Raw genomic sequence first — 18,832 nt, 5'->3', positions numbered from 1 at the left:
CTTTTCCAACCCCAGTAGATATAGGCCTACTCAGTAAAACTTTTTCTCAGAAGACAATGCACCCATTTCAGGTATTGGTCGAGTGAATATTCTTTAAGCTGCTTCCAACACATTACATCTTTCATTTAATATGGAGACAAACACGATACACAATATTCATCACCAATGACTTGTAAAACTGAAATATAACCTTCCTACTTTTGAATTCAATCTCTTTTTACAATGGAAACATTCTATTTGACTTCCTAATTACTTGCTGTAACTGCATACTAACATTTTGTGATTCATTCACTAGGACACCCAGATTCTTCTGCATGTCAGAGTTCTATAATCTCTCACCATTCAGATAATATGCTTCTTTCATACCCTTCCTGCTAAAAAGGGACAATTTTATTTTTTCCCTAACAATTATCATGCAGATTTTTACTGACTCTCAACCTATTCACAGCCTTTTGAAGCCTCCTTACACCCTTTTTACAACTGACTTCGCATCATCAGCAAAGATAGCAATCATACCATTAAAATAAATTGTAAAAAGTTGAAGTCCCCACATCAATATCTATGGCACACCACTTATTATAATTTTGCCATCCAGAAAATTACCAACTTATGTGTAATTTCTAGTTAGCTAGTCAAATTGTGTGGAGATGAAGTCAGATAGTTTCAGAACAGATCTAGCTGCTAAAATTTGGTGTCCATGATGCACTGTTGGCTACCAGTAGCAGCAAAACAGTATTCAATCACAAATTATAAGCTCACGGTTAGAATACCCCACACTCTAATATCATGAAATCAAGGGATTAATCTCGGTTCAATGAAGAATGCAGGAAACCATACCAAGACCTAAAAAAAAGTCAACAAAAGCTACGATACAGGACTACTTGCAAGGCAGACAGCAGAATGAACGTGTGATATCTGGATCAGAGATCCTTTAAGCAATGGATCAGATCAAAGCTCTGCAACGCTGCACATCCAGCCAAGAATAGTGATGGACAGTTAGAAACTACCAGGAATGGCAGGTCCAAAGCATATTGGAACTAGATATTAGATTTACTACAGGCATGACGGACCAAACTGTCTCCTTCCACACTGTAATAATTGTAATGCTGTGAGTTTGTTTAAAATTGGTGCACCTTATCTGCATGAGAAATGTACACAGTTCAAACAAGGTTGGGTCAGGGTGCAGTGGAGAAGTGGGACAGAATAGGAAGGTTTGGGAATCATTTAACTTCCACTCACTTTTGCAGGCTGGAGTTCTAATCCAAATAACGTAACAAGGGCCAGAATTCTGTATATTCCAAGTAAATGCAAATCCCAAGATAACGTGTCTCCAATAGCTTCCAAAAATTAACCCACCTCCGTTTATGACTTGAAAACACAAACAAAATGTCAGGAAATGTGGCAAGATTATTATACACAGTAGAAACACCAGTTCATTCAAAACATGAGACTATGTAGGTGTGCCCATCTGTCTGAATTTTTAAAAGTGGTTTTTCAGTAGATCAGATGTGGGGAAAATGCCACAGAAAACAGTTTATGAAGAAAATTGGCACTATGAAAGAAACTTTGAAGCTGTAACTACTAGTAACATTTGAATATACTTCCTTAAAACCTCAACTTTTCCTAGAGCTCACTGCGTCTGACAACAAAGGGGCCAGAAAACGACTTAAAAATTGATACATTGACCACAATAAAAGACACTTAAAAACCAATGTACTGATAAAATTCAATCAGGCACACTGTATTCTAACCTTGGACTAGGATATATTAGTCACTATAGCCAACTAAGAATGGACTGAACAAATCAATTATGTTGAATGCCAAGATACAAAGCAAATATACAATCTAATGACTGCAATATGACAAAGCTAGCCAGAAGGTTTTGCAAAATAGGATCAAAGTCCTATAGTAGGATCAAATGTGCAAACTATACAGGTTGACTCAATACATGATTTTGATGACCAGTTTTAGTATTTGAATTATGAAAAGTTAGCATTGTTACAAATGCATCTAAAATCTAATTATAACAATGCTTAAATTAAAACTGATCTTTTACCACTTGTTAATCTAATCATTAGAAAAATACCTGTCACTACATATAAAACAGCATGGCAAGACCGTCATATCACTTATGCCTTGAAGAGGAACAGAGAATATATGACTTAGTATAGCTTTACCTCTGCACTATGTAATGGAATATGCTCAAAATTCCACACTGGGTTTATTTCAGCTGAAATCTCCCTGTTTGGACTGTTTCTGGACAGAACACTGAGTTTTGTAACATTAAGATATTGGCTGAAGTATTTTCAGATGACCTGAGATAATCTGACATGTGCATCAGCTCAAGGAGAGATATTTCCTCTCAAAGTTTTATCTCAATTTCTCTGGCTCTCTTTTCTGAGTTCACTCATCATCCTATCCTCCTATAATCACTGTTTCATGTAAATTCCCCATCCTGTATTCATAGCAGCCTTGCCATTTCATGTGGTCTTGTTTTTCCCATTGTATCCACTGCAGATAAGGCTTTCTCAATCACTGTCTTGTATCACTTTCCATACACAATCCCTTGTCCCTTTCTCTCAGAAGTGATTTTTTGCCCCTGGAAATAAGAACCCTTCCCAAATCACATAAAAATGCACTTTTTAAGAATTCACTAGTGGGACATGGATGTCGCTGTCTGGGTAGCATTTATTGCCCAATGCTAGTTGCCCTTGATAAGATGTTGGTTAAGTGCCTTCTTGAATGGCATAACCCTAACTGTCTCACCTTTAACCTTGCACCCACAGTATTTTTGCAGCTCCCGATTTGGTGAACCAAACCCCTAGTCACTATTTAAACTGTTATTACTTTCTCATCCCAGTCATTCCATGGCTTCTCTCTGAGCTTTTTGCTCTTTTAAGACCAAAGACTGCAGATGAATGGCTATAATGGAGAACTGGCTCAGCTGTTTCTGCCAGATCTAGTTGGTCCATAAAACAGTATTTGGTCCTGCTTTCATCTACCAAATTCACTCATTATTCCAGGATTATCTGGGAATGTGAAGATAGCCCTCAGTTTCTTTTTGCTACTGCAAACCATCTTCTTTAGCCTCTCTCCCATCATATCAAACCCAACTGGTGCAAGGAGTTTGTGGCCTTATCACTGATACTGAGATCACCTAATCAGCTGACCCTATCCTTTTCCTCCTCTTCTCTAGCTTACTGGGTCAAATTTCCTTTGTAGATTCCATGTTAATTGGGCAGCTGCAAATTGGATAGAAGGTTAAAGGATGAAGGAGTTTTGAGAACAAAGGAGTCATAGTACAAAAGGCAATGGGAAGGATTTTGATTTGTGCAGGAATGAACACTTAATTTTCCAAATTGACAGATGCAACTAGTAGGATTACACAAGTGCTGGAGTCTTAGTTAATTACAAGCTATAATCAATAAATTAAACAAAGGATCTCAACATTATGTATATGTTTGCTCAAGAAACTGGACTGGATAGAAAAAGTTCACGGAGGACATAGGTTACAAAGAGAAACTAGTGAAGGGAGTTGACAAGAACATAGCAAATGAATCGAATGTGGGAAAAAGTGAAATTATCCACTTTGGAATGAAAAGATTGAAAATGGATGTACTGACACTCAGTGCAATCCCAGTGCCTTTGTTCGTAAGTTACAACGTTAACGGGTAGGTGCAGCAAGCAATCAGGAAGGCAAATAATCTAAGTCTTCATTGAAAAGTCATGCAAATTAAAACAGAAGTCTTATTGTAATTATCCAAGCTTTGGTGAAATCACAATGGAAATACTGTCCACAATTATGGTCTCCGTAACTCAGAAACGATGAACATGCCTAAACATAATGGGTAAAAGTGGCTTACTAGACCAATTCCTAGGATAAGGGCAGTGTATTACAGTGGTAAGATTAAAGACAGTAGAACTATTTTCTCTGGAATTTGTAAGAGAGTGAAAGGTGACCTCAGCAAAGCATAAAATCCAGGAGTTTGGTAGGCTAGATACTGAGGGGATACTGAGTGTCCCGCTGTGGGACTCCAGAACTAGAGATCATAGTCTCAGAATGTTGGTTGAGATGAGGAAACATTTTGTTGCTTTAAAAGGTCAGAATCTTTGGAATTCTCTTCCCCAAAGAGCTGTGTATATTTGGTTGTTAATTCAGCATAGAACGTATGCACTTGAATCATAGAATAAGCTCAAAAGATTGAACGATCTCTTCCTGCTCCTGTTTTGCCAGTTTTCTTAAACCGATATATACAAGGCACTCTTTCTTGAACTTACACTCTACCTCAAAAAAAAATCAACCTTCAACAACTCCTTCTTTGCCAAACAGCTCTCCAACATAACCTCCCTGCTCCAGGTCTTTGCTGTTATCTTCTTCAAAGCCCATTCCTCTTTTTTACTGGCACAGTTCCATGTTCAATTCTTCCAAGCTGACTTCCATCCTTCCACAGAATCAAATGGAGATGTACTGAAATCACAAATGATATCCCACAGACAACAACCATGTCGCTCGCCACCATCAGCAGTTGACTGGACTGGGATTACTGTCACTTGGTTCTATTTATATTTATCTAACCACAGTCAGCAAATTATCTAAGATCTCCCTTTCTGCTGCCTCACCAATATCTTATGTTTCCCCAAAGATCTTTCCTTGGACCTCTATTCCTCATCTGTGTGCTCTTTGGCAACATCAGCTAAAAACAGACTGACTGTCATATTCATGCAAAGTTTCCTTCAAATAATCACTGGAGGATACAATGCCATTGCCTTCAGTGCCCAACACAAACTCAGTTCCCAAGCTACTTAGTCGAATGTGGTGCTGGAAAAGCATAGCTTTTGCCCAAAATGTCAATTCGCCTCCTCCTCGGATGCTGCCCGACTTGCTGTGCTTTTCCAGCACCGCACTCTCGACTCTGATCTCCAGCATCTGCAGTCCTCACTTTCTTTCTAGCAACTGTCTGAAGTTTAACAAGACTAATTGTACGCTTAGTGTCAAATCTGACCCATGGTCGAGCTTCTGAGACATTCATATCATCATGGAAATTGCCTCTTTCCACCTCTGTCCCTGTCTCAGTCCATCTGCTGCTGAAACCCTCATCAACGCTTTACCTGTAGATGAGTATTTCAATGCATGACTGGCCATTGAGGCCATTCAAAAGACTGCTGCCCATTCCCTAACTCATGTTAACTTTGACTCAGTTATTACCACTACGTAGTTCTGGTCAGGCAATATCTCAAGATTAAATTTTCACGTGCAATCCCCTCCAACCTCACTGGTTTCCGAGATTCCTGTGCTCCTGCAAATTCTGGACTCTTGACCATCCCCAATCAAGTGCTCCATCATTGGTGAATATCACTTTAGCTATCAGGGTCCTAAAGACATCGAATTCACTTACTACATCACTTTGCTTCTACTTTCCTTCTTTAGAATGCTATTCTATTGATCTTTTTCTGCAAGCATCATGCTATCTATCGTAACTTCTCCCTCCATGCATGGTAAATAAATTAAGCTTTATAATGCTCCATTTTGGGCATTTTATGTTGAAGGATTATTTTAAATTCAAGTTGCTGTTTCCATGTCAGCATCAATGCACCTAGTAGCAGACAGCATGATTGTTGAAAATAAATTGTAAAATGAGCCCTACATTGGTAGGATATGCAATTACAGACAGCATGCAAGTAAGCATGCGTCAGACTAAATTATAAGATAGTATTATTAGCAATTGTTATTAGTTTGTGCTATCTTCTACACATGCTAGCATTCAGGAAAGGTTAGTAAAAGAAAAGTGTTAGCCAGTTAGACTGACATCATAAGTAATGGAAATGCAAGGATCTGTTATTACATATATGATAACAGGACTTGTAGAAAATCAATGTTCAATGAAGTCACTATTTTTGAAAGGAAAATAATGTTTGGCAAATCTGAAATCACAATGGGCAGAATAGATAGAAGAGAATCTGAGGAAATAGCATATTTTGATTTCTGGTACAAGCATATAGCGAGATCTTGTTAAGAACACAAGTTATTTTCATTTCAACAGTGGGACATTACAAGAGTTGGTGAGGGAACAGAGCGTGATGTATCCAACCTTGCATGAATAGAGGTGCGTGCACGTGCGCGCATACACGCGCGTGTGTGTTTAGATGGGATCGTGGAGAGGGAGGCTGTGCAACACAGGCTGCAGCAAAGGAATACAGACATGCTGATTGAGTAGGCAAGAATATAACAGATGGAAGATGTTGGGAACTGCCAGGAAACGTTGAAAAATGGGACTTATTTTTAAATAGTGTAGGGTAGGAAATGTCAGAAATCTGAGATAACCATATGTCCTGTGTATGAACTACAAGTTAGCATGCAGGTAAAGTGAGTAATTCAAAAGGTAAATTTCAAAAGCATTTGAGTATGAAATCAAAGAAGTCTCAATGCAATTGTCTGGAGCCTTGATGAGATCAACCCTGGAGAATTATGCAGAATATTGGCTGTTCCCAAGGAGGGAATGCCCTTAAGAAAAACAGTAGACAAGACTTACATTCCTTAGAATTTAAACAGAGGTGATTGGATATAAGTTTTATACATGCTGAAAGGGATTTGAAAGGTTATTATGGCTTTTGAGTATACAGCTGAGGATCACTGCCTCAGTCTTAAATTAGCAATTCCTTATTCTAAGATTTAAAGAAAGGGTCTTCACATGGTGACTTATGAACCTCTGGAATTTTCTAACCTAAAAGGTGGTGCAACATACAGTATGTGCAAGGTAGATACCAACAAATTTTCAGGTACTAAGGGAATCAAAAGATATTGTGATAATGAGGGAAGATGGAGTTGAAGATAATTCATGACTTATCAGAGGGATTCATGAACCAAGTACTCTCATCTCCGATTTCTTGCAGTTTTAAAAATTTTCACTTAATTTTTCAGCACAAATCAAACAATATTGAAATTAAAACATAGCAGAGAGAATGGCAAACTTAAAAGTTTATAAAATAATTACAAGCCAGAAAGAATCTAGCCATCTAGTCAAGAAAGGAGTGAAAAAAGGGATTAAAAGCCAGTTACAATCCTTCAGAAGGAGGTTGATAAGCGAGCCAGTGAATATCAGTAAAATACTTGCATCTTTTTAGTCTTTAATTAATTATTCATTGTATTAGATTACATTACAGTTTTACAAAAGAAATGTCATGTTTGACAAGGTAACTGTAACATATAAAGGAAACAGTAGATGTAGTGTATTTGGATTTGCAAGAGGCATTCGACAAAGTCCCACACAAAACGCCAATGCACAAGATCTCTGCTTATGGATTTGGGAGCAATATCTTAGAACAGATAGTGGAATTGTTCACAGGCAGGAAGCAGACATAAATGCAGCATTTTCAAACTGTCAGGTCTAAATCAGTGCAATGCTCCAGAATCAGTATTTAGGCTTGGCTATTTACAACTTATATTAATCTTAGACAAAGACTGAATTATGCTATCTGGGCTTCCTAATGATTTGAAGCTAGATGGGAATATAGGATATAAGACACAAAGACTGCAGATATAGTGGACAATAAGGTGGAAGATAGGTGTAAAGTAGGGAAATGAGGTTATTCATTTTTGATTGGAGAAACAGAAAAGTTGAATATTTGTTTAAAGGCATGAACCTTTCACATGTTGATGTTTAGAGGTTTGGTTCCCTCATAAGAACAGCAGAGAAAGCCAACACAAGTACAGTAAGCAATTAAAAAGGCAAACAGCATGCTACTCTTTAATACAAAGAGACTGGAGTTATAAGAATAATACAAGTCCTATTACAATTGCATAGACCTTTGGGCAAAAAACACCTGGATTAGATGAGCACAATTTTGGTCTCAACATGTGAGGATGATTTTTATTTTGGAGGTTGCACAGCAAAGGTTTACTAGGATGGTCTCCTGGATGAGAAGATTATCTTGTGATAGGAAACTGAACAAATTGAACTGATTTAGAAGATAAACATCCAAGGTCTCAAGTAGCTGGAAAGGGCAGACATTACTTCTGCTGACTAGGAATGTAGAACGTGCAGATACACACAGGTTAAGAGTTGACTATTTTGGATCAAGACAAGGGGAAGTTCAATGTTCTCAAGGGTTGTGAAACTTTAAAACCTTCTACCTCACAGGATTGTGGGTGCTATAAAATGTGGAGAAGTGGGTATAATGACATTGTTAACTCACAGCTGCTTCTTTAATGAAATAAATTCTAAATAACCTTGTACTCACCATCTCTCCATTCAGGTACAGAACATACAAAAGCACCAATGATATTTGCCTATTATTAACATACTATATTGTTGCTAATTGTGAAGTTTACTTCATTGGTTTTGATGTTAATGGTAGTAGTTTTATGGCTTTTCAAATTTCTACAAAGTTTAAGCATGCAAACATCTCTCCACATTGCATCCTTACATTTAGGTTCCTTTTAGTTTTAATAAGTCCGTTGACAGGATGTATCACAGCATTTCACAGCCAAGAAATTACTTATGAAAATTAGCAACAACTCTTGCAGCCAAGCACAGCCGCCAATTTACGCACAGTAAAGTCCCCACAGACAATGTGAGACAAGTGACTAGTTTTATGTCTTGCTCATGATCATTGAAAATTCAACATTGATCAAGGTACCAGAATGCAATGCACTTGGACAGTTTAAATAAACTTGAATAAGACAAAAAAAACTTTCAAAGTATCCTTCTCAAGACTTCGCTGAAGGGCTAGTTTAAACTGTCATGGTATAGGACTGGACTTCACAACAACTGAAAGACCATCAGAAATATGAAAGCAAAAGTTTTTAAAATCCACTGAAAACTAATTAGTTTACATTCCTGCACCTGCCATTGCTTTGTTATTTGCTGGAGGTGTAGTGGACAGCGAAGACGGTGACCTCAGATTACAACAGGATCTTGACCAGATGGGCCAATGGGCAGAGAAATGGCAGATGGAGTTTCATTCAGATCAATAGGGCGGCACGGTGGCTCAGTGGTTAGCACTGCTGCCTCACAGCACCAGGGTCCCAGGTTCGATTCTAGCCTCGGACGACTGTTTGTGTAGAGTTTGCGCATTCTCCCTGTGGCTGCGTGCTCCGATTTCCTCCCAAAGTCCAAAGATGTGCAGGCTAGGTGAATTGACCATACTAAATTGCCCAGAGTGTTAGGTGCATTAGTCAGAGGGAAATGGGTCTGGGTGGGTTACTCTTCCGAGGGTCGATGTGGATTGGTTGGGCTGAAGGACCGGTTTCCGGACTGTAGAGAATCTAATCTAAATGTGATGTGCTGCATTTTGGGAAAGCAAATCTTAACAGGACTTATACACTTAATGGTAAGGTCCTAGGGAGTGTTGCCAACCAAAGAGACCTTGGAGTGCAGGTTAATAGCTCTTTGAAAGTGGGGTTGCAGGTAGATAGGATAGAGAAGAAGGCGTTTGGTATGCATTCTTTTATTGGTCAGAGTATTGAGTACAGGAATTGGGACGTCAGGTTGCGGCTGTACACGACATTGGTTCGGCCACTATTGGAATATCGCATGCAATTCTGATTTCCTTCCTATCGGAAAGATATTGTGAAACTTGAAAGGGTTCAGAAAAGATTTACAAAGATATTGCCATGGTTGGAGGATTTGAGCTATAGGGAGAGGCTGAACAGGCTGGGGCTGTTTTCCCTGGAGCATCGGAGGCTGAGGGGTGACCTTATAGAGGTTTACAAAATCATGAGGGGCATGGATAGGGTAAAAAGGCAAAGTCTTCTCCCTGGGTTGGGGGAGTTCAGAACTAGAGGGCATAGGTTTAGGGCAAGAGGGGAAAGATATAAAAGAGACCTAAGAGGCAACTTTTTCACACAGAGGGTGGTACATGTATGGAACGAGCTTCAGGGGAAGTGGTGGAGGCTGGTACAATTGCAACATTTAAGAGGCATTTGGATGGGTATATGAATAGAAAGGGTTTCAAAGATATGGGCTGGTTGCTGGCAGATGGGACTGGATTGGGTTGGGATAACTGGTTGGCATGGACGGGTTGGACCAAAGGAGATGCTATACATCTCTATGATGCCAGAAACAGAACTATGAAGCATGAAATAGTAACTATTTTTCTCTTCATAGATGCTGCCTGAACATTTTACATCAATGGAATATGATCAAAGAATGGACTATGGCCAGCAATATTTGGGAATCCAAAGTTTATTTCCCCAAAATACTCTCACTTTGTGAAGTTAAAGATGCATTTTAGTTTTACAATTGAGGTGACTGGTCAGCCCAGATAAGTTAGATCAAAGGATCTGTTTTTATACTGTATGACTGAGGAATTGAGTAATTACAGAATATAAATGAATTACCTGAAGTAATTCATCACCCCTCAGAAAAAAAGCTGGAAATAGAATCCATCACTTTAGCAACATATCCACATTCCAGATAGTAAAAACACTACTATTCAATGTGATGTAATCAATTAAAAATAAAAATACACATTCTGTAGTATAGACTCTACACAAACTACTGAAAAAAAAACTATATGAAAATTACAGTGGGGAATGCCAATCTTTGCAGGAGAGTGAAGATTTCACTTGACTATTATCAACCCCGAAACTGTAACTTGGGACAGTCTAAACACACCAGCTCAAGCCGTGGACAAAGTGCACGCCCACACAGGCATCCAGTTTGGGGGGAAAACTCAAACACAAAGCAACTCACAGCAGACCATGTGAAGGTGAACATTCCCCAGACACAAAGGCAAGTGTAAACACAAAAGAGAAAAAGGGGTGGGAGCAAGGGCCTTCTTTTATTTCCAAACCGCCGAGCCTGAAGGTAGAGGCTCACACAGAGAGACACACACAGGTCTCCAAACCGGATTGAGGGGCCTCCTCAGCAGGACAATAACAAAAGCAGCAGCTTGAGCCACAAGCGAGGAGGAGCAGCCAAGAGAGAGGAGACCCGCCCACCCAGAGAAAAAGGGAAAGCAAAGCGTGTGGGACTCCCGAGGTAAAAGCCACCAGACACACACAGAGAGAACGATCAAATGGGATAGAGGGAGTCACTCGGGAATGGGAGTTTCTCACCAGTGTGAGACATTCACCGTGAGGAGCAGGAGGAGGGAACTGTATGAGTGGATAGGGAAATGGATCGACAACCTTCCCCTACTCCCCGTACCTTATAAAAGGCTCCATTAGAGCCGCGCACTTCCACCATTAAATCCTCCATCTTGGCTTGACGCGCGATGCACTCTGGGACCGTGGGGGAGGGGAGGGGGGGGAAGCCGGCGTCGAGCACCGCGCGTGCGCATGGAGGGGGGGAGGGGAAGGGCGGGAAGCAGCGCACGCGCTGTGTGTGCACGAATGCCTTCGGGGGACGGCGGGCGGATGGAGAGTAAAGGAACCTCGCGCGCGCGCGCGCTCCTGGCTCACCTCCCGAGGCCACGCGCGTGCACGCGAATGGAGGGAGGGGAAGCCGCGCAACCGTCTGCCGGCGGCTGCGCTCGAGACTCCTCACCTCACCAAGACAGGGGTTTGCGGAGACGGTCAAGACGATTTTTTAAAATTCGCAATCGTATTTTTTTCCTTTAAACGTGTACCCCCTTGCGGAAAAAGTGAGGATTAACGTTTTATTACAAGGCGCGCGCATTTATTAAACAAAAACAAATGGTGCGCCGGGACTTTGGAGGCGGGAGTAGGAGGGTGATTGACGATACGATGAACCAATCGTCTCCTGGAGGCCGGACCAAAGTCGTGCCGGACCACGGCTGAATGGATTGACGTGAAGATAGACCAATCGCTGTGTGTAGGGCTGGCCGATCGAAATGGGATTGGTAAGTTGGACGTACAGGAACTAATTGACGTGGACGTAAATGAATTGGCCGTCGGAGACCAGCCAATCAGTGCCGGCTCTGAGGGAGGGATCATCACAAAGTGTTGACGTCTTATTCGCCCAATCAGCCTTGGGTTGGCTAATCATTATGGATCTTGAGAGCGGGATCAATATGAAAATGATTGACGTGACCTTCATCCAGTCAGTGCCCGCATATTGGCCAATCCGCGTGTGGTTTGAGGGCGTGACAAAGATCGCGTTGAAAAACATGAAGATCTAACGGCGTCTGTCTGATTGGTCGCGGAGCTGAGGGGCGGAGTCCTGAGTTGTCTGACATGGAAATAAACCAATCGCTCCCAGTGGGTGCCCAATCAGCGTATGCTTCTGGAACGGTGCACTGATTGACGGAAGGCTGACCCAATCGCACGCAAGAACCTTCGTAGAGGGCGGGACGTTGAAACGATGATTGATCGCCGCTGGGTTGTCATGGTGATGAGGTGTGCGGCCTTCTTCGGAGAGGTGTTGGTTGTTATTGCTGAGGCCCTCAGATGTAATACAAACCTGCACCGAGGATGCAGGAGTGAGCTCAGCAAGTCTGGCGGCATCTGCGGGCAGAGAAACTCGGAGTCAACACTTCGAGTCTGGTGTGACTCTTCTACAGGATTGAAAGCCTCAGGAAAAGTAGTTTTGTTTTAAAATAAATTCCTTTGTCCCCCAGAGATTGGGTGGAGGGAGAGGGCAGATGTAGCATTGGCGAGTACAGACTTGATGGGCCGAAGGGCTTCTTCTGTACCGCCTGCACTCCAAGGTCTCTTTGTTCAGCAACACTCCCTAGGACCTTACCATTAAGTGTATAAATCCTGCTAAGATTTGCTTTCCCAAAATGCAGCACCTCACATTTATCTGAATTAAACTCCATCTGCCACTTCTCAGCCCATTGGCTCATCTGGTCCAGATCCTGTTGTAATCTGAGGTAACCCTCTTCGCTGTCCACTACACCTCCAATTTTGGTGTCATCTGCAAACTTACTAACTTTACCTCTTATGCTCGCGTCCAAATCATTTATGTAAATGACAAAAGGCCAGCACCGATCCTTGTGGCACTCCACTGGTCACAGGCCTCCACAATGCTCCACCACCACCCTCTGTCTTCTACCTTTGAGCTAGTTTTGTATCTAAATGTCTAGCTCCCCCCCCCCCCCACACCGAATTCCATGAGATCTAACCTTGCTAATCAGTCTCCCACGAGGAACCTTATTGACATACCGGAAGAAACGTCAAAGAAGTGCTTCGCAGGAGGCTGCAGAGCACTGATGATGTCTCCTAGCCAGGGGACGAAACGTTTGCAACAAAAACTTCCAGCTCGGCGAACAGAACCACTACAACAAGCACCTGAGCTACAAATCTTCGCACAAACTTTGAACCTTGTTGACAGCCTTACTGAAGTTCATATGGATTCTGAAGAAGTAACAAAAAGGATTGATGAGGGCAGAGCAGTGGACATAATCTATATGGATTTCACCAAGGTTCCCCAGAGAATGGGAGACAGTGGGAGAACGGACAAACACCACACAGTCGCCCGAGGCTGGAATCAAACTTGGGTTCCTGGTGTTGTGAGGCAGCAGTGCTTGCGTGGAAGCATTCAGTTTGGCCATTCACATCCACACTGACCGTCCAAAGAGCATCCCAGTGCCCTAACGGCGTGCAACTGTGGGCGGCACGGTGGCACAGTGGTTAGCACTGCTGCCTCATAGCGCCTGAGACCCGGGTTCAATTCCCAACTCAGGCGACTGACTGTGTGGAGTTTGCATGTTCTCCCCGTGTCTGCGCGGGTTTCCTCCGGGTGCTCCGGTTTCCTCCCACAGTCCAAAGATGTGCGGGTCAGGTGAATTGGCCATGCTAAATTGCCCGTAGTGTTAGGTAGGGGTAAATGCAGGGGTATGGGTGGTTTGCGCTTCGGCGGGTCGGTGTAGACTTGTTGGGCCGAAGGGCCTGTTTCCACACTGTAAGTCTAATCTAATCTAAACTCTGCATTTCCCATATAGAATCCATCTAACCTGCACACTTTTGGACTGGGAGGGATACCTGGAAGAAACCCATGTAGACATGGTGAGACTGTCACCTGAGGCTTGAATTGAACCTAGATCCCTGGCAGTGTGAGGCAGCAGTGCTAACCACTGAGCCACTGTACCACTCAGATTATTGCTACTGTAAGTTAAAATTTTTATGTTGATTTTGTAAAACACTTAGTGTCCCTACTGTGTTGTTTGGGCTTGAAGACAGATATTTACTTAACTACATTGTAAAGCAATATATATTACAGGTCAAACCCAAAATGTATATTACAATGCTTCCTTTATTTTTATCTCCCTATGGCCCCATTTGAAGTTTGAAAATTTTCAGGACCCCTTAATGGGAAGCAGGTGGTTGGAGGTTGAGGAGACGACTAGTGGAAGTGGGAGTAGGGTGAAGAACGGCAGAGCTTTGGTCATTGCTGCTCCCGAACTCTCATTCCTATTTTGGGAAGCTCTAGTACACTCAAGGTTTGTGGAGCATATTAAGTAAATGTAGTATGTGAAATATTCCAGTGTAGCTACTTTTGAGTCCCTTAGCTGTTTGCTCCTGGGAATTCTGTACTCCTTTCGATTGTTGTTTTTCAAAGATTTCCACACCCTAACCTTGCACCATCCCATGAGACTATGTCATAATCATCGACATGCACTAGAATTCCTAGAAGCATGGTATTCCAACCGGAACTCTATCAATTAACACATTGACCTGGACAAATTTATCACCCCCTGAGAAAAAGAACAGGAAATTACACCATAAGAAATTATGTCACCTCAGGAAATGACATCACCAACCAAAGGAAACCCAAACATATAAATAGAAAGCGGGGTACATCACAGTGCTTCATCCAGAGGATGTTACCTAGTATGGTGATGAAACGTCTGGAAATGCACCTTCCAGCTCAGCGAGCAAACTTACATCCAGAACCTCAACCTGAGCTACAAATCTTCTCAAAACTTGCCAAGTGCTAGTTCTTTTATATATTATTTTACCCCTTTTGTGTGTGTAGATGCAGGACACTGAAAAGCACCAGCTGTGTAAATAACTTTATTAGTATTCCACAACCAGGAGAAAATAGCCATCTCACCAAGAAATTAGAGGCAAGCAGAGCTGCGGTAGGGGCAGTGCTTGCATGAAAGAAAAAGTGACAGGGAGGGTAAGGACTAAATCAAAATAGAATTGCAAAGGGAAATAAAGCACTCCACCCCCTGCTCTGCCCATCTCTCCCTAAAGACGTTGAGAGTGTTGGTGGATATTGCATGTTGCTTCTCCAGGGACACCTGGGTTCAAATCTAACCGTGGAAGAGGGGCAGGCAGTCAGCCACTCCACAGCCTGCTGCCTGGACCTATTAATGGCCAGCCTCGCCAGGTTCAGGAGCAGACCCACGAGGAGATCCTCCAACCTGCCTGCACCCCTTGGCACCGGGTGCCTATACATCAGGAACGTGGGGCTGAAGTGCAACCAAGGCAGAGGAGAAGCTCTTTGAGATAACTAAAAAAGGGAGTGCAAACGCCCACCCCCCAATATACGCATGGTCCATGGACTCCACAGCACCACAAAACAAACATTTGGGCTGGGAGTCTGCGAACCACTGCAATCTGTGGTTGCACTGGCCTGCTGCAAGCAACACCCTCTACCCCAAGGGAAAGAAGGCGGATTCCCATTTAGAGAGCCATCCACTGGGGATCTCCATTGCCTGGTGGCAAATGGGCACGGCAAGGCCTGTCTGTGCAGTGGAAATGGAGAAGAGGTGGATTATGTGCAGCAGCAGTCTGTACAGGGCCCACCGTTTAGCATTTGTAAAATCCATACTATCTTTGTTGTGGAGGTGTCTCAGGCTGTTGGGCACAGGCTCCCAGGAGAGTTACGGGATCCTGGGCCAATGTGGAATTCTGTCTGGGCAGGGGATTTGCAGATGGTATTCAACTGCACATCTGAGCATCTTCCAACAGGTGCACAATGTCAGATTGGCCATTCTAAGACGTCAGATGGCAGAGGTTGTGAACCGGATATCTATCACTGCCTTGCGTGCCTAATCCTGCAACAGCATCTAGCCCAGGCCCCCGCCACCCAGCACATCCCTGACTGGTCACCGTCGTAGCCACTCCTCCCTGCTAGCCACTCGAGCCTGCGATTGTGGCTCCCTGAGCAGCGGCTCTCTGATGATAACAGCTACTTCAGACGCAAGGTAGGTGCCACGCCAGTTGACTGTATCCCAGACAGTCATCAGGTCCTAGTAAAAGACAGGCAGTGTCCTTAGGGTGACCTCCAAAGTCTCACGATTGATAAGCAGGAGCTGTGTGTCGTAATTCAGTTTACACCCCTGGCAAAAAAATACATCAGGGCACACCACCTAGTAGGAGGTATCGCTGCAAGGCCTGAAGGTGGAAAGTCATCACCTGGGTGTGGACACACAACAACAACTAGCCCCCTTCAATAGGGAGCCTCTGAACCTGCGCCATGACCCAGTGCATCTTTTTGTCCCAGGAGAAGTGAACCAACATTCTCTGCATGTAAGCGACAAAACCAGGAGAAGGGACCAACAGGTCCCATATCATGAAAGCGACCAGCTGGTTTAACACCAGCACTCGACTCCTGTAAGACAGCATGGAGCAGCCCTTTCCAGTGACCTAGGCAAATTAAGACTTTGGTGTTCAGCTCCTGCCAATTGGCCAGCCAGGAGTCCTTAGCTGGGCTAAGGTAGACCCTGAGACAGAGGAGATGAGTGGGACTCCAGTTGAACCCCCGTAACTCCTCCAGCAGAGAGTTCACCCGCTGACAGACTGACGAGGAGACCAGAAAATTTGGCCCAGTTGATCCTGGTGGAAGACAATGCTCATTGCACCACTTGGCATTCACGCATCCTGCCAAGGTCAGCCGGGTCAGTGAACATGAGCATGTATCAGCCAAAAGAACCATGCCCGTGCCTGGCACTCGCAGAACCAAACCTGACAACTTCCTCCACAAGAGGCACAGGAAAGGCTGCACACACATGGAAGGAAAGATCCTTAAGATGTGCCTGTTAAACTGGAGGGCAATTGTCAATCTTGTGTTGACAATTCGGCCCATCAAGTCCACACCAATCCTCCGAAGGACATCCCACCCAGGCAAAAGTGAGGACTGCAGATGCTGGAAATTAGATTCGAGAGTGTGGTGCTGGAAAAACACAGCAGGTCAGGCAGCATCCAAGGAGCAGAGAAATCGAGGTTTCAGGCAAAAGTCCTTCATCAAGAATGAGGCTGGGAGCCAGGGGAGATGGACCCCAGGTCCACCATCCCACCCTATCCCTGCATTTCCTATGGCCAATCCACCCAGCTTGCGCATCTTTGGATTGTGGGGAGAAACCAGGGCATCCAGTGGAAACCTACACAGACGCATGGAGAACATGCAGACTCCAAACAGACAATCATCTGAGGATGGGATCAAGCCTGGGTCCCTGGCACTGTGAGGCAGCAGTGCTAACCACTCAGCCACTGTGCCACCCAAGTTATTATTACTGTTAACATTTTTATGCGGATTTTGTAAAACTTGTTTAGCCTTCGTGTGCCCACTGTTGTTTGGGCCTGCAGACAGATATTTACTTAACTCTAATGCAGAGCATAATATATTACAGGCCAAGCCCAAAGTGTACAATACAATGCTTCTTTTATTTTTATGGCCCCATTTGAAGCTTCAAAATTGTCATGACCCCTTAGTGGGAAGCAGGCAATTGGGGGTTGAGGAGAAGACTGGTGAGAGTGGGATTAGGGTGAAGAATGGCAGAGCTTTGGTCATTGCTGCTTCAGAACTCTCATCCCTACTTTGGTACACTCATATTAAGTTAATGTAGTGCGTGAAATAACGTTTCCAGTGTAGCTACTTTTGATCCCTTAGCTGTTTTCTCCTGGGAATTCTATACTCCGTCAGATAGTTGTTTTTCAAAGATTTCCACACTTTGTCTCATGGAATGGTTAATAAAATAATCTAGTGCTTTTACATATATTTGAATCAACCTGTTCAGACATGTTAAACACATCCGGGGAAGGTAGAACTTGAATCCAGGCCTTTCTGACCGAGATGTAGAGCCCCGACTGCAGTGCCACAGGAACCATAGGGAACGTACTCATTTTAATCAGCCTTTTTGGGCATGTCATTCACAGTGCTCTGTGATGGGTAAGTCTTGAATTTGGGCCATCTGGCTCAGAAGTAGGGACACTATCACTGTGACATAGGCCCTCTGAAATGCTCAAGTAAAGGCAAAATAATGCAAACCTAAAGCAAACATAGAAAATACTGAAGAAACTCAGTAGGCCTGGCAGTAAGCATGGAGACCGAAACAGAATTAACGCTTTGAGTGTGGTATGATTCTTCTTCAGCTTCGCTCTGAGTGGGGCTCCAGTTGGCATTTGTGTAATTGTACTGCCAAGATTATTCTTAGCTGTCTCTAAACAGAACATTTTTCACCAAATACTTTAGGCATTAAAGAGGTGGCCAATGTTGGAGTCTTAAAGTGAAACACCAGTTTAATTAATTGTTAGAATTGCATCTTATCCTCGGAAAGATGATGTTGATAGTGCCAGAAATTACTTTTTTTAAAGAAAAGTCAAACCATTTCAATAATGCTGTTCCACACTTCTTGAACAATTGGGACTTGAACCTATGGTTTCCAGCTTAGAGGTAGGGATACTACCACTGCCCCAGAAGAACTGTTTACATCCTGGAACCATTGAAAAAATGATTGCCATTTTACTTGCCTGAAAACGCTTCTGAATGATGTGTTGGTCAGCATTTTGATGAACACACTCCTTACCAGCCATGTTTTTTTTTCTGGAGTAAACGCAGCACTGGCTGAGAGTTCAAGTCTTACTTAAAGGGATAAAAACAGAAAATACTGGAAATACTCAGCAGGTCTCCCCTCTGGAGAGAGAAGTGGAATTCATTTTCCAGTTCAATAACCTGTTATCAGGATGGAAAGATGC

The 18,832-nt window shown here is 43.1% G+C and overlaps 1 protein-coding gene across 2 annotated transcripts in view; it reads right to left on the bottom strand.

Moving 5' to 3' along the window:
- Positions 1 to 11,212, bottom strand: part of fmr1 (fragile X messenger ribonucleoprotein 1) — a 69,699-nt gene extending 58,487 nt beyond the window's left edge. For both annotated transcript variants that reach the window (XM_060832400.1, XM_060832401.1), the window contains exon 1: positions 11,151 to 11,212. In XM_060832400.1, the coding sequence (XP_060688383.1) occupies positions 11,151 to 11,201 (51 nt within the window). In that variant the 5' untranslated portion in view covers positions 11,202 to 11,212. The remainder of the gene's footprint in view (positions 1 to 11,150) is intronic.
- Positions 11,213 to 18,832: the final 7,620 nt, after the last annotated feature.

The sequence above is a fragment of the Hemiscyllium ocellatum genome, chromosome 11 (assembly GCF_020745735.1).
Source record: "Hemiscyllium ocellatum isolate sHemOce1 chromosome 11, sHemOce1.pat.X.cur, whole genome shotgun sequence".
Lineage (NCBI taxonomy): Eukaryota > Metazoa > Chordata > Chondrichthyes > Orectolobiformes > Hemiscylliidae > Hemiscyllium > Hemiscyllium ocellatum.
The sequence above is the reverse complement of the archived record's forward strand: the minus strand, read 5'-3'. Positions and strand labels throughout refer to the sequence as shown.